General features: G+C 33.4%; 1 protein-coding gene across 5 annotated transcripts in view; it reads right to left on the bottom strand.

Moving 5' to 3' along the window:
• The window catches only part of LOC118445764 (telomerase-binding protein EST1A), a 130,737-nt gene that overhangs the window by 40,643 nt on the left and 66,211 nt on the right, over positions 1-23,883 (bottom strand). For all 5 annotated transcript variants that reach the window (XM_035875634.2, XM_085654924.1, XM_085654927.1 and 2 more), the window contains exons 18-23: positions 17,640-17,821; positions 16,211-16,284; positions 12,320-12,432; positions 6,453-6,556; positions 6,003-6,176; positions 5,616-5,819 (exon numbers count right to left, since the gene is read on the bottom strand). In XM_035875634.2, the coding sequence (XP_035731527.2) occupies positions 5,616-5,819; positions 6,003-6,176; positions 6,453-6,556; positions 12,320-12,432; positions 16,211-16,284; positions 17,640-17,821 (851 nt within the window). The remainder of the gene's footprint in view (positions 1-5,615; positions 5,820-6,002; positions 6,177-6,452; positions 6,557-12,319; positions 12,433-16,210; positions 16,285-17,639; positions 17,822-23,883) is intronic.

The raw sequence follows: 23,883 nt of genomic DNA, 5'->3' as shown, positions 1-23,883 counted from the left end.
TAAATTGAAGCGTGTTGTTTCTTTGAAATTTCTTTGAATTATATAGATAAATAGAGAGTTGGAATGGAACTTGTCCTAAAAAAAGTTTCGCTGAAAAAATATTGAAGAAAAAATATTTTCTTGAACATGTTTCACGTGTAAAGGAGCGAAAAATGGTAACTGCAATCCTTCAACTCTTTATAATTCCTCGTTTCTCTTGGAACAGATCCAAACGTTTCGCAATAAAAAGAAATGTTCTGAGGGAAGAGAGAAGAATCGTGGAAGGAACAAAAACGACGAAATTTATCGAAGCGCGAGTGTCGAAAATAATAAAAGCAACCGAAGAAATGAGGAATCGTTTCTCGTCGTGGCGTCCTTCGTATCACAGAGTTTTGGTACCGTTAGCTTGGCCCTTGTGATTGTGCCGGAGGAATTCATTTGGTTCTTTTTCCTCATCCACTCGTGAATCGCGCCCGGTCTCCTTCGCCGTTCACCCGCGACGATGTAGAAACCCGTTCGATGGTTCAACTGCAAAGCGTGTGCGTCGAATATGCTGGATGCGATATACTGGATCGATGAAACTCGATTTTACTCTTTCTTTTTTGAATGCGATAAGACGAGAAACGCGCCCGACGCCGTTCAACATTGCGAAATCTGATTTACTTTGAACACCAACCAAGGTTGTCTATCATTGTACCGTTCGATAAAATATCGAATAAAAATTTATCTAAGGTAAAACCTCCAATATAAGAATTATTATAATATTTTGTAAAAGCCTTCGTCTATACCGGAATAACTGACATTACAGTAAATTTGAATAATAAAATGTTTGGAAATTTTACCAATATTATTTTTCATTGAATTTGTAAAAAAGAAAATAATATTTCCAATCATTAAACCACGCTCAGTTTCTACGAACAGATAAATACAACTTCTTAAATTGCGCGATTAAATGTTACGGTATCAAGATGAATGATCGAATCGATAGTAGGTAAGATCGGAGATTAGACAAGTTACGGTCGCTGGTTTTGACATGGTGCTGTCCTTTCCATTATTAATCGACATGAAGAAACCCGTAATCAACGCCACGCCTCTTCCACGTTTATCGATTCAACGTCAGTTGTTCCGAAATAGAGAAACGTTCGTCCTTGTAATGATACTGGCCGAGAAAGAAGAAGAGAAAGAGAAAAGAAGAGAATCAATTGACAATTGTTTATAGCCGTAGATGTAGACTCTGAATTTGTTAGTCCGATCAATACCTCTACTCGACGAAGAATCCGTTAGAGAATTACTTGGCAAGAAACTCAATATGTATGTATCTTTTTATCGACGATACGAACAACTTTTTTCTCCATAGACTCATTCATCTTAACTATTTTTTAACGGGAAATCCTGATACTTTCCTTTTTTCTTAACGGTAATCCACGATGAAAGATGAAAGTGACGAAAATTCCTTGATTAAATTTCTTTTACGATTCATTTACGATTTTTATACAAATCTCATTTAAAATCTCTAATGTCGTTTAGAAAATATTATTACACACACACACATATATATATATCGACTGACATAATTTTATTAATATACACAAAATTATGTAGCTGTAGTTATAATTACAATAATTATATTTTGATCTTATGTAAAAACTTTTTGTAACTGTACTGTACACTTAACGACAAGCTGAATATATCACCACACTGAGAGTGATAATACTGTTGCTATATTTGTACGATATTTGCATTCCAAATTATATTTCGCTTGGGAAAACATTTTATTTTGCTAATGATTCCGTTTTTCATTTTCTTTTTTCGGAGAAAGGAAAATACCATTTTAATCGACGCACACAATGCTTTACTTTCTTCCCTCGCAAAACCTGCCTGCTTCATCTCGTATTCCCTCCTTCTCTATACGTAACGCACACGGCGTATTAAGCGGTGATCGCTTTTTAGAATGCGAATTTGATTATTCGCTTAGTTCGTAGCGTAAAAAATAGAAAAATTAAACAAAAAGTTGGTATACATTAAAGTATACATCAAACAAATGACGAAAGTATAAAATAGAGAGAGAGAGAGAGAGAGAGAGAGAGAGAGAGAGAGAGAGAGAGAGAGAGAGAGAGAAAGAGAGAGAGAGAGAGAGAGAGAGAGAGAGAGAGAGAGAGAGAGAGAGAGAGAGAGAGAGAGAGAGAGAGGGAGAGAGAGAGAGAGAGAGAGAAAGAATGATTTCAAATCATCAATCAATTCAAACAAAAAAGAAAAAAAGAAATAAAGAATAGAAAACCAGGAAATCGTTAATATGATAGATAATCTCAACATTATTTCCTGAATAGAACTACTTTGATTTTTTCCTCAATTTTTCAACTATCAATATCTTCTTCGTTCTCTAAGTATTTGTTGAACACTTGGAATTATAGGTTTCTATGTCTTTAGGATTTTGTTTGGAATTTCATCTTATTTGTTTTCAAATTAAAAACATTTAAGAAAATGTAATCTAAATATTCTGTAACCGTTCTTTTTTTTTCTCTCTTAGAGAGAAAAAAAAAACCCCATAGAAGAAAAAAAAATTGCTTCATTTGGAAATTCAGGTGGCGTTTCGTACGAATTTCTTCCTTGTACTTAATAATATTTAAAGAAGAAGAAGGAGAACGGTACATACGAGGATGCAAACTAGCCATTTACATAAATTTCGACCCTTACTGCGTTTTGACCTTCACATGCTCTTATTAAAGCGAAATTAAAGAATCGTTCAACAGTCTCAGCCAGTCGGCAAGCCGGTTTCGACCTTGTCCTTGCTACGATTACGGTAGAAAAGCGGTGAATTTTATACTTTTTTTTTTTTACCTCTTTCCGCCGATCCGTTCCATCGGTTAATTAACTGTATAAATAACATGCCACACCTATACGCGTAAAAACCACTATGTGCAAAATATAGTAATTGTATCTACTTGCTAGTAAGTAAGCCAGAGTGCAGAGATCAACGCTTATAGAGACCACTGTTAAGTCATTGTTGACGGTGGAAACTGGTTAAAGACCAGGTCACACCGCTTCTGGCAATGATCTAAATATTAAAAACAGATTCTTTCGCCACGAAAAATTGAACAGTCGCTAATTTACCGCTGAAAGAACGTAAATTTCATGTATAATTCAAAATAGTACTTGCCTATGCCACAAGAATCATTTTACATTTCCCACGACATTCTGATATACGAAATTAGAAGATATATATATATTAGAAAATGTTGCAATATTTATTAAAAGAAAATGAATTAAAAATTATCTACACAGATATCAGATAAGTTCTTTATAATTGCTAAGAATTTAAATCAAAATTAAATGAAGAATCGAAAATACAAGATAAGAAAGGAAAATAATTTTTATCCAATCTATAAATATTTTTCCGTCAATAAAAATCGCTGTTATATATCCTGATAAAAGATATTAATATGAAAAGAAACATAATGTGAGAACAAGAATAATGAGTCATGATAATAGTGTATTCTGTCGAATAAGAATCTCTACCCAATATAATTCTAGGTAATATCAAGTTTATGTATTTATTCAAGGACAAAAAGACGGTACAAATTTGAAGATATTAACTTTCCGAAAATCTTATAATATATTTGTCTTATCTCGAGCGTATTATATTGTAACGATAAAACTATTAGAATAAAATTTGCAAAATATAAAAAAGAAAGAAAACTTTGATTTATCTTCGAAGAAAGAAAACGAGTTCTGCCATTATCTTATTACACGCGATACAATACTTTTACACAGCCCACAAATCCACGAAAAAAATCACCTCGATCGAACAATACCAAATTATTTTTATCTTTAAAAATCTTTTAGAAAGAATGGCTGGTTGCGAGGAGAAGAAAAGGAAAGGAAAAAAATAATTAAACGCTACAACGACAACGAAGACACAACTCTTTTCGCCAGAGGGAGGAGATTCAATAATAAATATGAAAAAAGGAGGAGCACGAATATCGTAAATAAAAATTCTACAGGTTCGTGTGTCGAGTTAGTCGAGTTGACCATCTTCTGAAAGAAGGACGAACTTTGTCAATGTAATAAAAGTAGGAGCGGAAAAAATCTCTTGCTCTTATTTTTGCTCGCGTGCAAAGAGAGAAGGAAGAAGATAGAGAGAGAAAAAGAAATAAGACATAGTATCTCTGTAATTCTTTTAATTTAGTTCGACTTAGCTTAACGAGTTAAGAAAGAAGGTGTTCCGCCGATACTGTGTCAGCCGGGTTTTTTTTATGCTTTTAAGATAGACAGACAGATAGAGAAAGAGAGAGAGGGAGAGAGAGAGAGAGAGAGAGAGAGAGAGAGAAAGAGAGAGAGAGAGAGAAATCCTAGTAAAAGGATACAAGACGAAAAAGAAAAACAGAATGAGATCGAAATGAGCATCTCTCTTCTTTGAAAACGGAAACCTATACCATCTTAAGTATGATTTTAATAATTAATCGATGTTTTGGATAGCATGATTACGAAAGATTTGTGAAGAAATTGTTTCGAACAGTTACTTCAAGGGACTAACATATGAGAAAATTTTTTTCTGTTAAAGAAAAAAGAAATCGTTCGAGGACTTGTACATTAAGATTTAAATGACTTCGAGCGATAAAGCCAAGAAAGGAATATAAAAAATACGAAAGAAAAATAAGAAGGCAAGGGATGAATCTTGTTCTCAGAGAAGGCGTAAAATAAATTTTTTACGAGGAATTCGATGAATTCTTCCATTATCCTGAAATCGTACAAAAAAAGAAAAAGAAAAAAAAACATAAAGAAAGAGAAGGTGTATTGATGTATAAATTTCACCTTCACTTAACTATCTTCTGTTGAATTTTATATTTCAAACATCTCCCTCGATAAAGTTAGAACGAGAGAACGAGGAGTACCTAAGAGAAACAAAGCAAGAGTGACAACAAGAAAGACAGAGAAAGAGGGTCATGAAGAGAATATTAGACTGTAGTCGTTACTGTAGTTTAAATAGTTTCAGTATTAATAAATTTCAAAAAACCACACAATAATTTTTATTTTTTTATCTCTACTCTAGTTCCGTTTATATTGAGTATGGAACAGGAATATAACCCCTATTAGAAATATTTTACGTGTTTACGAGTAACTATGACTAAAACTTATATCTGCATAATTTTGTACATACATATATAAGACAAAACAATGTTCTCGCTGGTAGCGTCTAAAAAAAAGAAAGAAATAGTGAGAAAAATACAACTTTCGTTATCCGACTATTTTCTTTCCTTATATCCTTTAAAAGAGAAAAACAAAATGGAGAAAAAAAATGCTAGCGAAAAGATCAAATCTGTCTAGAAAAAAAATATTTTTCTTCCAATAAAAGAAAAAATTCTTATTATTTTATTATAAAACAGAGAGATAAAATGGGGAAAGAAATCGACCGACGTTTCAATAAAGGCATTCAAATATTTTCTTTATCGTTAGAGTTAAAGAGAGAAGGATAAGAATTATCACGATTGAAGCTTTCGATGGGTACGGGAATAATGCGATAAGAGGTAGGATTGAAGTTGCGATCTATCGTAGCGAAGAATCGATGGATCGTCTTTCTTTATCGCCGGAGGAGCCAGTCGATCGCGTGCTACTGGTGATGCCTTCTTACCACTCACCTGGACTCGTTGCCGGTGACGATCTTGCTTCCGTTGCTTCCTCTCGAGCTCCTCCTTCCGTTCGATTAGCGACCTTATCTCTCCAAGAGCCAGAGGCGCCCCGTTGTCGTCGAATACGTCATTGCTTGACGGCAATCTCTTCATTGTAGAAAGTGGTCCGTCCTCGTCCTCACTGTAACTTTCCACAAAGAGTTCCGAATCGCTCTGCAAGAAGACACAATTTTCAAATATTATCATTTGATAATTATGCGATGTAAATATGATTAATGATAATGATAAATAAATGAACAATTTCATTTATAATCCAGTTAGCAAATATAAAATATTACAAGGTTCGTGATCTAATTATTCGATGTAATCGATTCATGAAATTTATATAAAATGTACCTGTTCAGGCGGTGAACTTGGCGAACTGGTGCTAGATGCTTCTACTACGGATACGTATTCGCTCATACCAATTTCGTTTTTCTGCAATTTCAATACCGGTGTCTCCAGTCCACACAGAAATACTTGGCCGAAGAAAAGCACTTTGCTTATCCTTAGACAGACCTGAGCGATATCCTGAAAGGCATCGACAAGTTGCACTATAGCGAAGTTAAAGAGTTAAGATGATATCGTACTACTAGTATGCAATCGAGAGATCGATACGTCCGATAAACCTATAGTCTGTGTTAATCGATCGGATATACGTACTGATTCGTGATTTACAGATTTAATAAAGTTTATGAAGTGCGTACATCAGATAGCTTATATTGTAATTATCGATAACATTTAAAACTTCTCAATATCATTCCGAGGAGAAGAGATGAAAAATTTCCATCGTGATTAAACACTTACCATGTCTTCCGTCTTCTCTACGTAACAAGGATCTTGAGGATTCGACATTAACGGCGTGAATCCTGCCAACGTCGTATCTTCTGGCAACTTCACTAGTTCGAGTTCTAAGAAAATAAAAATTTCAAAACATTTATTAAGATCCCATATATCTCACATATTGAAAATCATTGCGTAAACATATCTATTCTCTCTAGGGTCGATTATACAATCGATTCTATCTTCGATCATTCTAGTTTTTCCTCATTTTATTTATACTATGGAAATCTACTGCAATTAGTTACAACATATACAAGCAATCCACATCATTCGAAGAGATTAAGATCGTAAAGACAATAATTGAGATCGAGATCCGTCCTTTCCTTATATTTCATAGAATGCATTTGAAAAATAATCGACCAGTTGTAGCTTCCAGTTTTCTATTATCGTCCAATAAAGGTTTCGATTCGTATTCTCGTTATAGAGACACGAATCATAATTATTTTATATTTCCATACTACTTGACAGGTTCTCGTCCGTCCTCGTCTAACGTTTTACGATTTTTATGATCGCATCTAAATCATTATTATATTAATGTTGCACCATATGTCGTGTGTCAACTACGAGAATGTTCGTCTATCACCGAGTACGTATAATTATTTTCAGGAGTCTCGAAAAGGTAACAAGTGCGGAACAATTTATCGTCGATAAAATACGTTGGGAGTGGTAAGAAGAAAGAAGAAAAAAAAAGAGAAAAGAAGTTCGAAAGTTGTCTCTCATACTACTGTCGTCGACGTAAAAACGCAATTACGCTGTGGAATTTATTGTTAAACGAAGACCGTTAAGTGGATAATGTAGAGCCTTATTCGTCTCTCTTTCTCTGTCTGTCTCTGTCTGTCTGTCTGTCTGTCTGTCTCTCTCTCTCTCTCTCGCTCGCTTTTTTTTCCTCTCTTCTTCTTCTTCACTGAACCGATCGTGCGAAGTGGCCGAAGGTAAGGACGAAAAAAAGTGTGGAAGAAAATGGAAGAAGAAAGAAAGAATGAAAGAAGAGGACCCTCTTTCGATCTTCACGATACATTCCTCTCGACTTGGTACGTGGTCCGCCCAACACAGAGTCCACGATTGTACCTTGGTTCAATTTATCCATTGTATCTCGAGTGTAATGTGTAGGTAACAAAGAAAAGAGAAGCGAATGAGAGAAAGAGAAAGAGAAAGAGAAAGAGAAAGAGAAAGAGTGAGAGAGAACTAAGCCAACAAATTGACATTACGGAACATGTTACTGAATATACCGTTATTGTCTTGAATCTTTTTTTTTATAAATCTTATTGCCTCTCTTTCGAGCTATTACAAAATCATAGACAATAAGCGAAGAATCTTCAATAAACCGACCGCTCAATAATGATAAAATTGGATAATAAAAAAAGAAAAAAGAAATGAGTTCGAGAAAAAAATATGTAGTAACAAAGTGGTTACGTTTTACAGTAGTCGAAAGATCGTTCTAGTCAGGCATGATCGACTAACATGCATGCGGTATTATCAGAACCGCACGTGCAACACGACATATTCATGATGACGTGCATGCTTCGTCGTTGGCCAGGACATACTCGACTTTGAAATAAGTGTACCGCGTGCAAGGACGCAAAATACAAAACTAGAACGCTCGTTGTCAACCATCCGGATTCAATCCGTACGTAAGACCTGTTTAGCTACATAAATGACTACAAAAGGTCACTACGAAGTAGGACAATTTATTTTTTACTTTAGTAATCGTATAATTTAAAATTATTCTAAAAATTGAATGTTAATTAAAAATTAGATTATAGTAATAATGATCTTATATATAGTAGTTAGTTATCATCAATTCATAACTATTAAATAATTATTATGGCCTTCGTTAGAGCAATATGCAAGAAACAATAATATCGCATCGAAGACAGATGTTAACGAGATTAATTAAGCTTTTCATTAATAATTAATTAATATCAAACCATAATTTATTATATCAATCCTTTATAAAATTATTGTTATTATTTGATTAATTGACTAAATGTAATGGATTATTGACATAAATACGAGAACAATACAATGAAAATGCAATTTTTTTATAGCATATAAAATCTTCGTTTATCAACGTCTAGGTCATATTTCGTTCGAGTTCAAGTTTATCGTACCGTTTATTCGAATTTTTTCATAAGAACGGAAGCAACCAGAGTTCTCGTTTTTCTCATTAGATCCGGGCAATCATCGATCAGAACATGTAAGTACTAACAACGCTACTTCTAACCGTTAGATTACATGGAAGTCTGTATTACCGATCGATTCACCATCACGTTATGAATATTTGTAGAAACGGATATACAGGCTTTCTTACCTGCCTAATTAAGTTATCTATCACATGATCTGTCGTGGAATGTGAGCTATTAAACGTTGAACGAATTACAGACTTTCGGATACAAGTCCGCTAGGCGAGAAATATCGCGGTAATTGCTAGCCAAACAGGCTAAGATCTGTTGTTATAGTAAACTACTCGCGGTTTACGAGTTCCATGGGTGCCTTAAATTGAGGAGTCATTATAATAAACAGCTACATGGCATACCTCAGAACGTCGCAAGTTTAAATTCAATCTAAATTTTAATTCGTTTTTTTTTTCTAGCAGAGTCATTCGTAACTCACTTTATTACATGAAGTAGACAATTCATTAAATAGTTCGTCGTTTACTAATTGTAAGTGTTTAATAAAGTAACGATCGCGTGTAACATCAGAGAAGTAAAGATTTGTTTCTTGGCTCATTGGACCAACTGACTAATCTTCTTCTTCTTCTGCAATATTACGTTAAACATCTTGAATTATATACTTACTTTATTCTAAGACCCACACGACCGACTAAATCGCGCCTCGTCTGTGGGATAGTTAATGAAGTAACGGTTGCATGTAATAATGTAATATTAAGAAAGTGTTTGAGTCCTGACTTAGTGATTACTTATCTTTCTTTTCCACCATACTACTGTATAAATTTTATGACCCGAACTTCTAATGTAAACATGTAATTGTACACGTCTCTTTAATTTGAGACACGCTGGCAACCTTTGTAATATCTTGCATTCCTATTTTACAGGTATTACTTGCATTCCTATTATACAAGTATCAACACATCTAGTAGAGTTTTTGAATCCAGTTTATAAGATTATATAAGTACTGTATATTTTTATAAAAGTATTATAAAAGTACTGCATATTTTTAATCCAGCGTTTATCTTCGAAATTCAAAAATATTATTAAATTGTATATATTGTAATATTTCTTCCCCTCACTCTCTCTCTCTCTCTCTCTATCTCTCTCTTTCATTTAGCGTCAACTTCTGAAACCGAAAGGTATTATTCAATCATATCTATTGTAATTTTTCAATTACTGTCATTCTTTGAAATCAAAAAGTATCGTTAAGTTGAATGTACATTTTTAGTTAATTTTTCGCTCAGTCAATCTTTAATTTAAAATATCTTAAATTTGAACTTGTATCTATCTATATGAATCTAAATAAAATATATCCTTATTTTAACATACAGTAATAAGTGTTGTTGAATTGTTGAAACAGTTTTCATCAATCCTTTTGATTTTTATTCAAAAAGTGAAACCTTACTTCATTGGTAAAGAAATTTAAAATACAATTGATACAATCACCTATACTATAAGTAAATATACGTAACAGAGAATAATATTCATAAAGAAAACATAATTTGTAAAATATAGCAAAAAGTACAAAATAAAATTCATTACAATTGAAATGCGTATAGGAAGTTTTTTCACCTTTCCTATTAAAAAAAAAAGATTATTACATGATTATTAAACGAAATCGATTCTTTTTTATTCGCATTTTTTTATCACGAATTGGAGAGAAAAACGATAAAGAAATGGAGAAATTTTATAGGTACATTATCATGCGAGCGAAATGAAAAATACCAATGCAGTAAAATATCGCATTTTTTCGACATTATAGATTATCATTGAACGAGTAATGTAATGATCACGAGTAAAATTAAACATTTAATATTCCGTTCGTTATTATCATCAGATAAAGGCAATTAGTCATTAAACGATAATTTTGTGTCGTTTATCTCTCGGATACATTATTTCTGGACACGAGGCCACACATGGCAAAGTCTTTCGAATTTTTAGAAAGAGATATCTTTTTTATTGATCACTGGATTGATGGAGTAATTAATTATATAATAAAAATTTTCTTTCGAAGTTTTAAAAGGTGTATTCTTCTTATATATTTTCAGTTTAAAATTCCAAAATAATTTGTTTGTAATTGTTCTATCACAAATTTGTTTCCACGTGGAAAAAGAGCCTGACAGATGGACGTGGATTCTTCATGGAATTCTCTCAAGATCCTCGCGTGAATGGGCTCGAGGGCAATGTGATTTAAGTATTCATAAGATGCATGGAATAAGACAGAGGGTGAAGAAAAGAGTAAGAGAGAGAATGGTAGACAGTAGCAATCGGGCGTGGCGCACCTATGAGACAACAACGAAGGATCATTGGTTGTAGGCTTGTAAACGAGTAGAAGAGTATGGCATTGCAGTGGTCACATCGAGTGGATTCACCGTTATGCAACCGCCACTGCTGCAGTTTCTGCTGTGGGGGTCAACAGACGATCGGCGACTTTGCCGTTTGAGGATTCAAGTTTTTTGATTAAGCTGGTCCAGCGTGTCTTAGAGTGAGGGAGACAACAAAAAAAGAGAATAAGAGAGAGAGAGAGAGAGAGAAAGAGAGAGAGAGAGAATCGTATGGAATGCGACGTATCATCCGTTATGCACTTCCTTCACCATCATCAATGACATTTGTATGAAACACGCAAAATAATATATCCTGTCGATAGTAATCGTAATATGAAAATTATGAATTATAATTAATTGGACCAAAAACTTTTATCCTACAAAAATGATTTTACGTAGAGATGAATAAATCTTCAAAAACACAATTTACTTTCATTGTTTCTTTATAACTTTCTAAGATATTAAATAAGTGAGAATGTAATTACGCGGTACTTTGTTTATGCGCCACGTCGTTTTAGACAATATATGTAACGCATTAAATTGCAAATCATTCTTGGGCTTCTAAATGGCGCATATTGATTTGATTTTTTTATGCCTGATATATAAGTGGTAAAGCCGATTATTATAATTATCCGTCCACTTATCCCGATTGACCGTGAAGCAACTTGTCATCCGTATGCATTAAATCGTATCATTATATTCACTATTTAAGTGAGTATAATCGTTTGTCGATTACGTGATTGTTAATTGATCGAATATCAATGTAATCAATAATTGGTTTCATGAAACAAATCGATCCTTCGTGCTTATGTTTAATATTTTCGAATTATGCCAAATTAAGAGATTGTAATGGATTATTATCGGTTTTCTATGATTTTATGTAATCGAATGATTACAAATGTATTTTTAACTTTAGACCACAAGTAATAATTGCCGGCACTTAGAGAGAGATAATAAAAGAGGGAAAAAGTAAGATAAAACGAGTAAAAGCAATTTGGTCGACACATTTCAGAGCTATCAAAGGCTCAAAAAATATTCTTTAATAGCTGTCCAATAATATATAATCTGTTGTTAAAAACTGTAATTTTTGTGCTGATAGTAATAAGAATTAGTATTTTCTGTAAAAGATTAATCGATTTTCATTTATTATATTATCTTAAATATGTTAATTTTTCTGCTTGAAAACTTCCTTTTTATTCGCGATAAATTTTGCAATTTCGAGATTAAAAAGATATTTATTCTCGAATTCGTACATTTTATAAATATATATTTATGATTTACTTATAGAGTTCGATTTTGTTTTATTGAAGATTAATAAACAGAATGATGATCTTACCGTCTTCACGACTCTCGGCATCTTTCGCTTGTATCAAAACAGTTCTGGTGTAATTTAGCTTATCCAAAAGATTTGCCATAGTTGCTAATCTACTCCAAACGTCTCCAGGTGGTCTGTGAAATAAAAAGATAATTACAATTAAAATCAGAGTTTTATCATTCTTAGGAGAAAAGGCAAAGACTTTGATAAAACGTGTACGAATAATGAAAAGTTGGAAGAATCTCCGAGATCGAGCAATCGACTTCCTCTTTTCTCGCTCCTACGAGGCCAATAAATATCCAGTGTGATTTAGTAAGCTGCCAAGTGGAATAGGCAATTTGCGTCTTTTCCTATGCGAAGGTAAATAAAGAAGCCGGATATATCTGAGAGGTGCATCCGCACAAACGCAAGTACAGCTAGTGGAGAGATCGTTTTCAATAAACCGCGAATGACCTCGCATTAGACTTTTATTTATCGATCCATTGGTCAGCGACATTTGTCTTTTCCTTATCATCCAGTCACGATTTCTCACAAATTAAATAAGAAAATCGAGTGCGAACGTAAAAGAAAGCAATAAATTGTTATTTTACGTGTGCTCATGAATTCATATATTTGAAAATTTTCAACAAGATATTTCCATATATAAGGAAGGAATAATACAATGTCGTTATATATTTTTCTAGAAAAAGATCATTTTCATTCTGCATATATATACTATATTTTATATATATGTACTTGATCTATAAGATATAATATAATAAAATAATAAATAAATTGATCTGAGAATATACAGATTACACTTAATATATGTAAATTATAGATAAAAATAATAAAATAGCCTAAATTGGGAAGAACATGAATAAATCGATCGACCTAATGTAAACGATTCTCTCTTCAATTAATCGATTGTCATCGTTAATGGACAGCCGTAAATTATGCAAAATAGCAGTCTCTGTAGTTTATTTCTTATTTCTCTCTCTTTTTTATCTTAAATATCGAGAAAGGTTTAATCGAGTAGCGTCCTTGTCAAGGAAACATGGCTGATTCATAAGTATGTAATTGTTAATCGTTAGCAAACAACAATAATTAACTTATTCAGTCGGATAGAATCACCGACAACACAGTGTTGTTGCGTCGATGCAGGAACCTTGAGAAACTTTTAATACTGAATAGATTTTTATCTTCCACTGTATTCTCGCATGATAGACGAATTTATTACGTAATAAGTTTTCTGTTCTTCGACTTCTCCACAATGAGCTAATTTTATCTGTTCGTAGTATCTGTTTTTTTTTTCTTTTTATTTTTACATTACAATGTGAATATAAGTAAAAGTAAAAAATCTATATAAAAAAGTGATTAAAATATTGGTTTTAGTCCTAGTAATATTTGAATAGTGATATAGAACTGACGTTAATAATGTGAATAAATATTGAAAACAAAACATTTTAGTATCTAAGATATTAGCGGTTGATTTAAATGAAAAGAAGCGAAAAGAGAATTGCAGAATGATAAAACGCAAATTTGTCGGCTAAAAATGTAATCGATGGTTACATGCAACATTGAGGTAAAGTACGCAGATAAAATGATACGATTTTTATTTTACGTGTGAAGTTAAAGCCAATTGACAACGCGAACTCGTTTAAATATTTCTCAATCCAAACTTCAATAGGAAGAAGAGCGTGATCGATGGCTCGGAAATGATACATACTTTTAATGCATTTGCATCCATAATAAATTAAAAAAAATATATTTCGGAGTATGGTTGACCGCAAATGCTTGCAAAAGAAGCGGTTCTCGGGTTCGAGAGCCGAAGGAATATAAAAAGAGCATACATTTCTGATGACTCTCTTGTTCTTGTTTTGACGAGTCGAATGCGGGGCTCATCGTGTTTCAAAAACTAAACAGGTTGGAGAGAAGTATCACGATCTCAGAAAGAAAAAGAGAAAAAGAAAGAGAAAAAAAGAGAGAGATTTTCTGTCTTTTTCATACGAGATCATCTTGACCTCAAATGACAAATAAGAGAATGATTGTTAAGAAAATAAATCATACCGATCATATTCTGGTATTTTTTAATTAAGAAAAAGTAACACGTACACGAAGAAACACGTATCAAAAATTGATGAGAAATAAGTTAAAAAATACTGAGAAAAATTTTGCTTTTGTGCTCGCTCTCTCTCTCTCTCTCTCTCTCTCTCTCTCTCTCTCTCTCATCTGTTGGTTTTTCGTAAAAATGGTCCAGCAAAATCGTCTCAATGTTGCTTTGATATCTTTACCAGCAAAACCATTTCAAGTACCGCTACTCCAGAAAGAAATTAATGTTCTCAGAGAAAATTAATAGTTCAACATGTGAGCCATAATTCAAAACACCCGAAATGTCAACCTAAATTAATAGTTCAAATACAGCTGCAGATCGGCAGAACGTAACATGACAACTTGCTCGATGCGTCATACGAGCTTGCAAGGCGTGATGATAGTCAGGTTACAAATCTTTTCCTCCTTTTCTTTCTATTTTTCTTGGTCATAATTAATTAATTTTTGTTTGACAAAGGAAAGACCATGTGGAAAATCGAACATTTAAATTAAAAGATGCTCGTTGTGACATTAACAAAAGAAGCAAATGTGAAAGCGGAAAGAATTTCTAAGAACGAACGAAACTCAGATCGAGTACATACAGTGGTTGACCGTGACCTACGCCATACAAACGAACGAACATAGACATACACAAATGCTCATGTCTCCTGTTCTTTAGACATTTTCTCATAGATATTAGTTCACGAAAAATTGAAAAAACCGTGCGACAATTATTTTTATCTGACCAAAGTTAAATTCATTAAATATTGTATCTTATATATTATTATATATTCTAAATACTGCTGATTTAAAATTACGAAGAACGTGATAAAATAAAGTTAAATAGTGAGAAATAATTGTACCGTTTACTCCATTTCCATATTTTTAATGAGAACGGACTGAAACGAAAAAATTCGCTAGATTCCCGAGGTGTACCATTAATTGCGATAAAGTAGCAATAATTTCTTCCTGCGAGCACAAAAATCTCTCTCCTGGGAGACGTAAAGGTTACGACCCCGTTGCCGAGCGCGGCTAACACGCATCGACGATAATCTTTCGCTCTTTCCTCTCTCGGGAGCGTTTCCCAAGGTCGGACGAGTGTAAATGCCGATCGGTCTAAGTGCTAAGTGCGTCGGCTTCGAGCGAACAGGCCCGAGGCTACGAGAAGATCGAATAGCTATTACCTTCTTATATTTTTTCGTTCCGTTCGTCTTCTATGAATCTTTCGATGTTCGCGAGAAAAGATTTTTAAATCGTCGTTTCTAATTTGTGTCAAGGATTTTCGATTAATCTTTTTTTTTTTTTTTTTTTTTTTATGAACATGACTCGTTCAAAAAAAGATCTTGACTCTTTCTATACTCTTTGATTTTTTCAAGATCAATTTTATCACAGATTTTAGGGAACTCCGTGATTTTACCGTGAAGTTTCGAGATTTAGCATTGTAGCGCAATCTGCTGGCGAAACTAAACATTACGACGGTTACCGACCGAGCTTGGCATGGTCAGAGGCAGACTATTGTAGACCGCAAACCGCAGACCGCAGGATGGGCTAGTTCGAAGTATCGAACATTCTTCCCTACCTTCGCGAATCATGCCTCTGAATTTTTAATATACGTGACCATTTCGCCAACAAAAATTTTCAGGAAAAGCATGAAATTATAATATGTTAATACATCCGGATGTCTAACTTTATTTCCTGGTTATTAAAATTCGACGCTTCATATCTTATGTATGTATTTATGTTGAATAAACTAATGAAACTTGACGACGAAACGTTGGAACTATTTAACGATGAAGCAAAAACCTTTAATTGTTTTAATTTTCAGGTAAAAGAAGTACTTACCCGACTCTATAATCTGTGCAAGAAGGTGGCGGATTCCAAACGGTACTGTGGCACAGCATCCAATCGCACCAAATCTATAAAGAAAGAAGAAATGCATGAGATACATTTCTACAGATGAGCGAATAATGCTGTTGCATATAAGTTATTTATAGAGATCAACTCGACTTTTTTTCTCCTCAACGGCATTCATCAATCTTTTGGAAAATGAAACGTATTCCAACGCTCTTGTATCGCGTCCGCATTATCGCCAATATTAATGGTCTCAACGCAGAAATGTTACACCTCCTCGAGAGATCATCCCTGAGAGATCAACAGGCTGTTAACGAGGCAATCAACGATCATAAGGAATTCGTTTGGTCAAGAATATCTCTTGAATTTTATAGAATAAGAGAAATTGAAGTAATAATGAATTTTTTAACTGCAAATCAAGGCTGTACTGTAATTTTACTGTCACTAAAATCATAATAATTATGGAGTTGTATGTATTTTAATATTACTCCAAAGCAAAAAAAAAAGGATGATCAAACAATTATTTAACTCAGTTTTTTACGAATCAAAAGAGCTAATAAAATAAAAATATGCAATATATTCTTACGGTTTAAAAAAAAATTCTTTTGCTACCAATTTTTTTGAAATTTCAAATGCAATGTGAAAATTCGATTTATCACATCAAAGTATGATCTGATCGAATGAAAGAAGAGAAAAGAAGAATACCAATACGATCGCAATCTCGTCACTGACCGAGCTTTATCGATGTAACTTTGTGAGCGAGTGGGTATAGATTACATGCGATTGGTGTATTAATCATGGTTGCATAATATGCCGAGACACGAACGAATCAGGTCCAGATCCTGACACCAGCCACAGGCGAAAAATCTTGCGTGGGCTCGAGCCTTACATCGTTTCATAAATCCTCGACCGCTTGAGCTCGTTCGCATGCAACTAAGACCGAATCCGAACGTGAGTTACCCTCGAGGCAGATATCCCTCTTCATTTATACGTTCCTCTCGAATTCACACCAGGATTTAACCTTTGCTTATCTATGAAACTCCGATATTTATCGAACTTGTCGTATATTAATAGAAGTGACCGAAATAACGAATATCCAAATTTTATTGATTTAAGAATAATAATTTAATATGTGAACACTAGAAGTTTATTTTACCAATAGTAAGAATAATTTTATTGCGAACAATTTAGAAATTATACATTCAAACAAAAAGTCATGTCACAATTTTAAGAACTGTCTTCACTATAAAAAAAACCGAATTATCAGTCTAACAAAAACAAAAATATCTATTTCTTAACTTTAACGATTTTTTTAATATACAACGTTTCATAAAAATCGGAAGAATTACACGTATATCTCATGTAAAATTACTTTCTCTAAAACAGAAAGACGAATACAAAAAGTTTATAAAAGATATACCTTAATAGCAGGTAAAAGGACCTGCATATCTTCTCCAACGACCAATCGAGGTTCTTCTCCACTATCCAATTGTGTTTTCAACAGAGATACACCACGTTCCAAAATCAAACTAAACATCTGCAAAGATACGATAAGAGCACGTTCCTGGACCTCCGATCGGTATCCCTGTTCCATTTGTGTATCTGAAACAAAATTCAAAAACGCTACTATGTATATCTTCCGAGTTCGTTAAAAGGGTAATCAAAATCTGATTCAGGTAAGACCACCCTGTTCGTAATTATAAAGGGAATCGACTCCGCCGTATAGAACTCATTCGTTATTCAAATTCGAGTCAGTAAGCAGTCATGTGTGAAGAGGTAAAAGTAACAGACAAAACAGGACGTTGATATCCGGAAGGTAATTCTGTGATGATGATCGTCCTTCTTTCGAAGGAATACGAAGAGAAGAAAGCGAATGCCGGTAGCAGTCACGTTTCGGTGATCCTTTTCTACGAAGTTCGCAATCTATTCGCTCTTTCTCGTAGAGAAAGAGAAACAGAAAATGCTTTCTCTCTTCTTCCTCCCTCTCTCCCTCTATCCCTCTCTCTCTCTCACTACTTCTTTCAAAGAACTGTCATTACATGTTGTATGGAAGCTCTGTGCAAGGAGATGAGATTACATTGCCGTGGGTTCAGGAGGAAAAGTTACGTCACGACCTTTGACAGTCAGCTCTGTTGAGTGAGTCAAAAAGAAGGAGCTATTTCCGAATCCGTGTTTCCGTGAAATTCGATGGAACAAAGCGTAGATGTATGATATTAGTGGTGGATTTTACCCTTACATTACGAGACCTTTGCATCACCCTAGTAAATATGTATCCTAAGTTATTTATTATCTTCTGTTCACCGCTCGCATTTCGAGATAAGAGAAGGGTAGCGAAAGGGCGTTGTGAAGAACCTTCAGCCTAAGATCGCCCGCCCTAAAATACTTTAACCATTTGCCTTCGAAATCGAATGTTACTTAATAAGGCTATCCGTTATTGCAACTTAATGTTGAATATTTTTTCTTGTTTAAATAAATGTATATATTCGTTAATAATAAATAATTAAATATTAAACTCATTTTATCGAGATAGGACGAAGTGGGAAAGTTGTATGACTAATATCAGCATCAGGCATTCCAAATAAATCGTAAACATTAGATAAGTGACAAACGATTCTATCTTGAAATCTATCAAGTCGTTCATAAAAGTCGTTTCTCTTTTAAGTTCAAACGTATTTAAATTTAATTTAATAAATAAAATTTGTCATTTAACGGATCGTAAAAACTATCATCAAATTTACTTAAAGATCTACTAAAAGATCTGATTTACCTAAAGAGCTACTTAAAGATCTGATTCTCTTTATCCGTATTTATTTGCGAGCGGATAATATTCACTTTCTATGAAAAAAATTAATATTTAACATTCATAAAGGAAACGAGAGTGCTTTGATCGTCTTACTACGCGCAATTGGTTTGTTCATGTTCGTGTCTTAGAAGAAAGAAAAAAAAAAAGAAAAAGACAAGAAAGAGTGGAGAGGTTGAGGAAAAAACGAATAGAAGGAGAGAGTTAAGAGAAGAAGGAAGACGCTGTGGCTAAGAAAGAGTAAGTAATGTTTTATCGTATCGGCAAGCAGATTGATTCCACTGTGAAGATGAAGAGAAGGCGTTCTAAGAAGTCAGTCATTGAACCGCCAGCAGGTTGAATACCGAATCCCAACGACCGTAGGCACGGTGAAAATCTCCGGTTTCCCTTCTTCGAGATCTCGAGATACACGAAGAAGGATGTGGAGGCGCGCAACGTCGCTGATACTCTAGCGAAACGAAGAAAGAAAGAGAAAGAAAGAGAGGGATGGACGCGGAAGTGGAGGTAACAGAAGAGACGAGGCTTTTCATTATCTCGTATATCCATCGCTAGTAATCGGTGTAGCCAACATTTCAGCGTCGTTTCCACCGTACGTTGAGCCACTTGAACGAGAACGGGGGGAGGTAGTCTTATATTTTGCTTTTACAAGAAAAAGATAGAGATAGAGAATAGACTTGCTTTACAAGGACGACATACACCGATTCCTTTTATCGTAGACTCTCTCTCTTTCTTTTTCTCTCTCTCTCTCTTTCTCTCTCTCTCTCTCTCTCTCTCTCTCTCTCTCTCTCTCTCTCTCACTCACTCACTCTCTCTTTCTCTTTCTCACTCTTCTCCCCTATTCTACAGAGTCGATGTATTAAATGAAGATAGAGTTGCTTTATTATTTTATGGCTCTGAGGAATCTTCAGAAAGTATCGATTAAATTCAAAATTAGAAAGTAACTTAAAATTAAATTATTTTATTATTGATTATTGTGTTTGATTCATAATGTCAGTATGATATTATTATTGTAAGTAACACGCTAAATTTAAATGCTTACAAATTAACTATTTTTTACAGTCCATTTAATTAAAACATGTATGACTTAATTCACAGAAAAACTGATATAACTTTATCGGAAAAAGAAATTATCCATCATACCGAAAAAGAAAGATAAAAATGACAACTCTGCGAGTGGCGTACTGATTGTGTATATTGTTAGACGTGAAACAATACAGAATTTACAATTTTAGAACATTATGATATCATAAATCAATTCTTCCTTTTTCCATTATTCTTATATAATCAAATTGTAAGGAACTTTCTAGCATTTTCTCGCAAGTAAGAATGCAAAAAATATAATTGTGAATGCGAATATTGTAAAACCTATCAAAAATTATCGATCTTAGATTGTATGGTTAAGAATAGCATTAAAACAATCTATAAAACTCTTAGCTCTCAATCAATGGTGATAAATTAGTCTGTATCGATCAGTCTGTTTGTCTGCTGATAATTGTGAGTGTTATTAAGAAGTTAATAATCAAATTTAGTTAGTAGTTATTAGTTAAGAATTAAATATTGCAACATTCAAGTGTATATGCTTGCCTATCTTTACTTTGTCGCGTCTCTCTTTTATTCTCTACAAAATTTTAAAATATATTTTTGTACTTAGAACTAAAACGCAATTACATCAATAGTAAGTTCACTCATCAGCGATGTCGATAATAGACTGGTATCTCCGAGTCATATTTTGTAACAGATTGACTCCAGTTTCGTATCATATTTCAATATGTATCATACCTCAGTACTCGTGTGGTAAGGCCGTCCAAATCTGACGGATCTGTCGCATAGTTAGTTTTACGGTAAATAATCTTTTCCGGCAAAGTCTACTTTATATACGCTCTGACATTTTCGATAGGATTATTATAGGACAAATACTTATTATTGATTGATACCAGATTTACCTTTTTACTCAATCCAGAAACCGATGTTTCAGGTCATTGTCCTCCTGTAGGATTTAATCTTCAGCTTTATCAATAAACCAATGTTTAGCAGACAATAATAAAGCTTTTTTTGTATACATTTCTATCATTTTATGAGCATTCAAAGTATGTATAAACAAATATAAGTTTTTATAAATTTTCGCTTCATGCCACGATCCAAAATTTTTTTACGATCTTTGAATGTAACTCAAACCATATCAGCATTTCAGCAAAAATTGAAACTTTCTTGGATATATAATATATTAAGGGGAAAGATACTCTAAAAAACTAGTATTAAAATAAAACAAAATACAATAGTAATAATAATAAAAGCAATAGTAAAAATAAATAAAAACAATATCCTAGTAATACTTAGTCGCATAAGAATAAATAATATACCTGTTATCAATTGTGAGTTAAATTGGACATACTGTTATTGAACAAATTTCGTTACTGATGAATGGACGACATAAATGAAAAATTGCCTACATTGAAATTCGTGGGAAAAAAAATGCACGAAGTTGTAAAAAAAAGTATTGAGAGTAATTTGCTACGGTTGGAATAAGTAAGGTTCGTAAATTTCGTGAACTTTACGGAATTATTATACTATCTATAAACTAACGGAAAGATTTGAAACACGAAACTAAGATTTCTTAAAGCCCGCAAATTGCCGCATATGTATTTGTCTTCGTTTTATATTCGTTTGCTTGTTTGCACGTCCTTAAGACATCGGCAATACCTGAAAAGTGTCATTGATATATCCTTTTACATGGTCACTTCTTAAAGATTTAAGGAAGAAAATTGGTTAATATTCATTCTGATCCATTTTTTATGGACATTCAAATAAAAATGTAAATATGAATCCATAAGTTTCGCTCTAAATCTATTCTTATTTATTTCTCGATAATGAAGAAATCAACGAGTTCGAACGCTTCGACGAATCATCTTCGGACAGATCCGAGGAGGAATCAAGCTTTCGACAATACCATACCTCCGTCAGTTTAATTTATCGTGGACAAGGATAATAATTAGCGTTTAACCGCGAGGTTAAGAAGAGGAAGAGAAAGAAAGAGAAGACCTGTGTGGTCTTCTTCGTCGAAGAGTTTGGTGTAGGAAAGGGGCAATTAGTTATGGGAAATTTATTGCAAGTTCTCAGCTAATTGCCAACGCGGTCATTAGCGAGAATTTCGCGCACCGCCCGGCCACTTCCTTCTCTCCCATCCACCTTACTTCTCTCTCTTTCTTCCTTTCTCTGTTATTCACTCCGATCTTCATAACCGATGTCGTCATAAACACTGATCGATTATACCCCCTGCAGAATTATTCTTTGAAAATAACTTTGCTTTGAATATCCATTATCATTAATGTTCTTGTATTATAGAAACATCAAAAAAAAAAAGAACCGAGAAGTTCAATGTAAAACACTTTTACAAATATCTCGACTAACGAAGCTTAAAGGAGACTCGGGTTATTGAACAGCAACGGAGCGTTATACATATGTCGTATAATGATGATGAAGAAAGAAAAGAAAGGATTGATGAAGGATGAGGTCAATGTTCGTCCTGTTCTCAGAACGAATATTAACGCGATTACATCATGAAAACGAACGAAAATTGAGTTAGTCACTATGCTCGAATGATTAGATTATAATTAATTTTAGCTGGATCCATCTCGTGCTGGCTCACTTTAAAAAAAAAATCAGTGACTAAATTGGTATAGGAAAAAAATAAAACGAACATTCTATTAATATTGAAAGATTTGACATTTCATGTCAACATCGTGGTAAAGACGAAGCACTCGTTAATAACAATTGTTCGTCTGGCAACGACATGGATCATTATGGTATCACAGCTTTGGATTGGGAAAGTAAAAATAATAACTCTGTTTATTAATAAACAAAGTAAGGCTTCATTCTAACAGTAAAAGCTCTCGACGTTACTTTTGTTAAGCGCAATAACACCCTACTTTTTCATACTACTCGATCAATTTCGTATTCTTACGTTTATTACGTATTCTTTGAGATATCCTTGGCTTAAGATATAACTTTTGAACAGAAAAAGGCAACATTTCTTTACAAACCTATATTACTTATACAGTTAAACCTTTCTCTGGCTAATAATGAATATTAAATTAAACATTCGTTCAATAAAAATTATTAAAAAATTATGGATTATATCATAGTTATATGATTTCAATATACCCCCTATTTTCCACAGTATCATCAAAAGTTTTCAAAAGTAGGGAAAAAATTACGATGCGGTTTCTCAAGCGCAGCTCGCTTACTTACATCCACTTACATTCTTTTGCTTTATGTTAGTATCTTCACTTGTAGATTGTTTAAACAGATTCAAAAAGATTAAATTATACGCAGAAAAAGAACGAAAAGGATATTCTCGAAAGAAAAGGACAAGAAAAATTATACATTAAGACAAAAAAATCAACGATTAAAAAAGTAACTAGAACAGAAAGAGGAAGAACATCATGAGTAAAGGGTTAACTTCACTTTATCTCTCTGTAAGACAAAGGACGCTTTAATATTTGAATTTTGGAAATTCACGTACTGAATTAATGTCAGTTTATTATGCTAACAATTTTATCATTTTGCAATGTTCTTTTGGCTTTTACCAAAAACCACATAATAATACAAGATAATCTATTAAAGAAGGATAAAAATTTTCGAATATAAATTAAATATTGGGCAATAAATGCACGCATAGTATCCCATACTGCATATTAAAGACTTCATGTAAATCCTTAGAGATAAAATTATATTGTCCACCATCAATCTTGTACACATATATCATCAAATACAAAAAGAAGATATGAGGAAAACAGATGTTATTAAGTTTCCATGAATGCCGTTCAGTTCGCATAATGCCGCGGAAACTTTCCAGCATTTTGTG

Source organism: Vespa mandarinia, chromosome 1 (genome assembly GCF_050613455.1).
Source record: "Vespa mandarinia isolate Hongniang chromosome 1, ASM5061345v1, whole genome shotgun sequence".
Classification (NCBI taxonomy): domain Eukaryota; kingdom Metazoa; phylum Arthropoda; class Insecta; order Hymenoptera; family Vespidae; genus Vespa; species Vespa mandarinia.
This window is presented reverse-complemented; position numbering and strand designations above follow the sequence as displayed.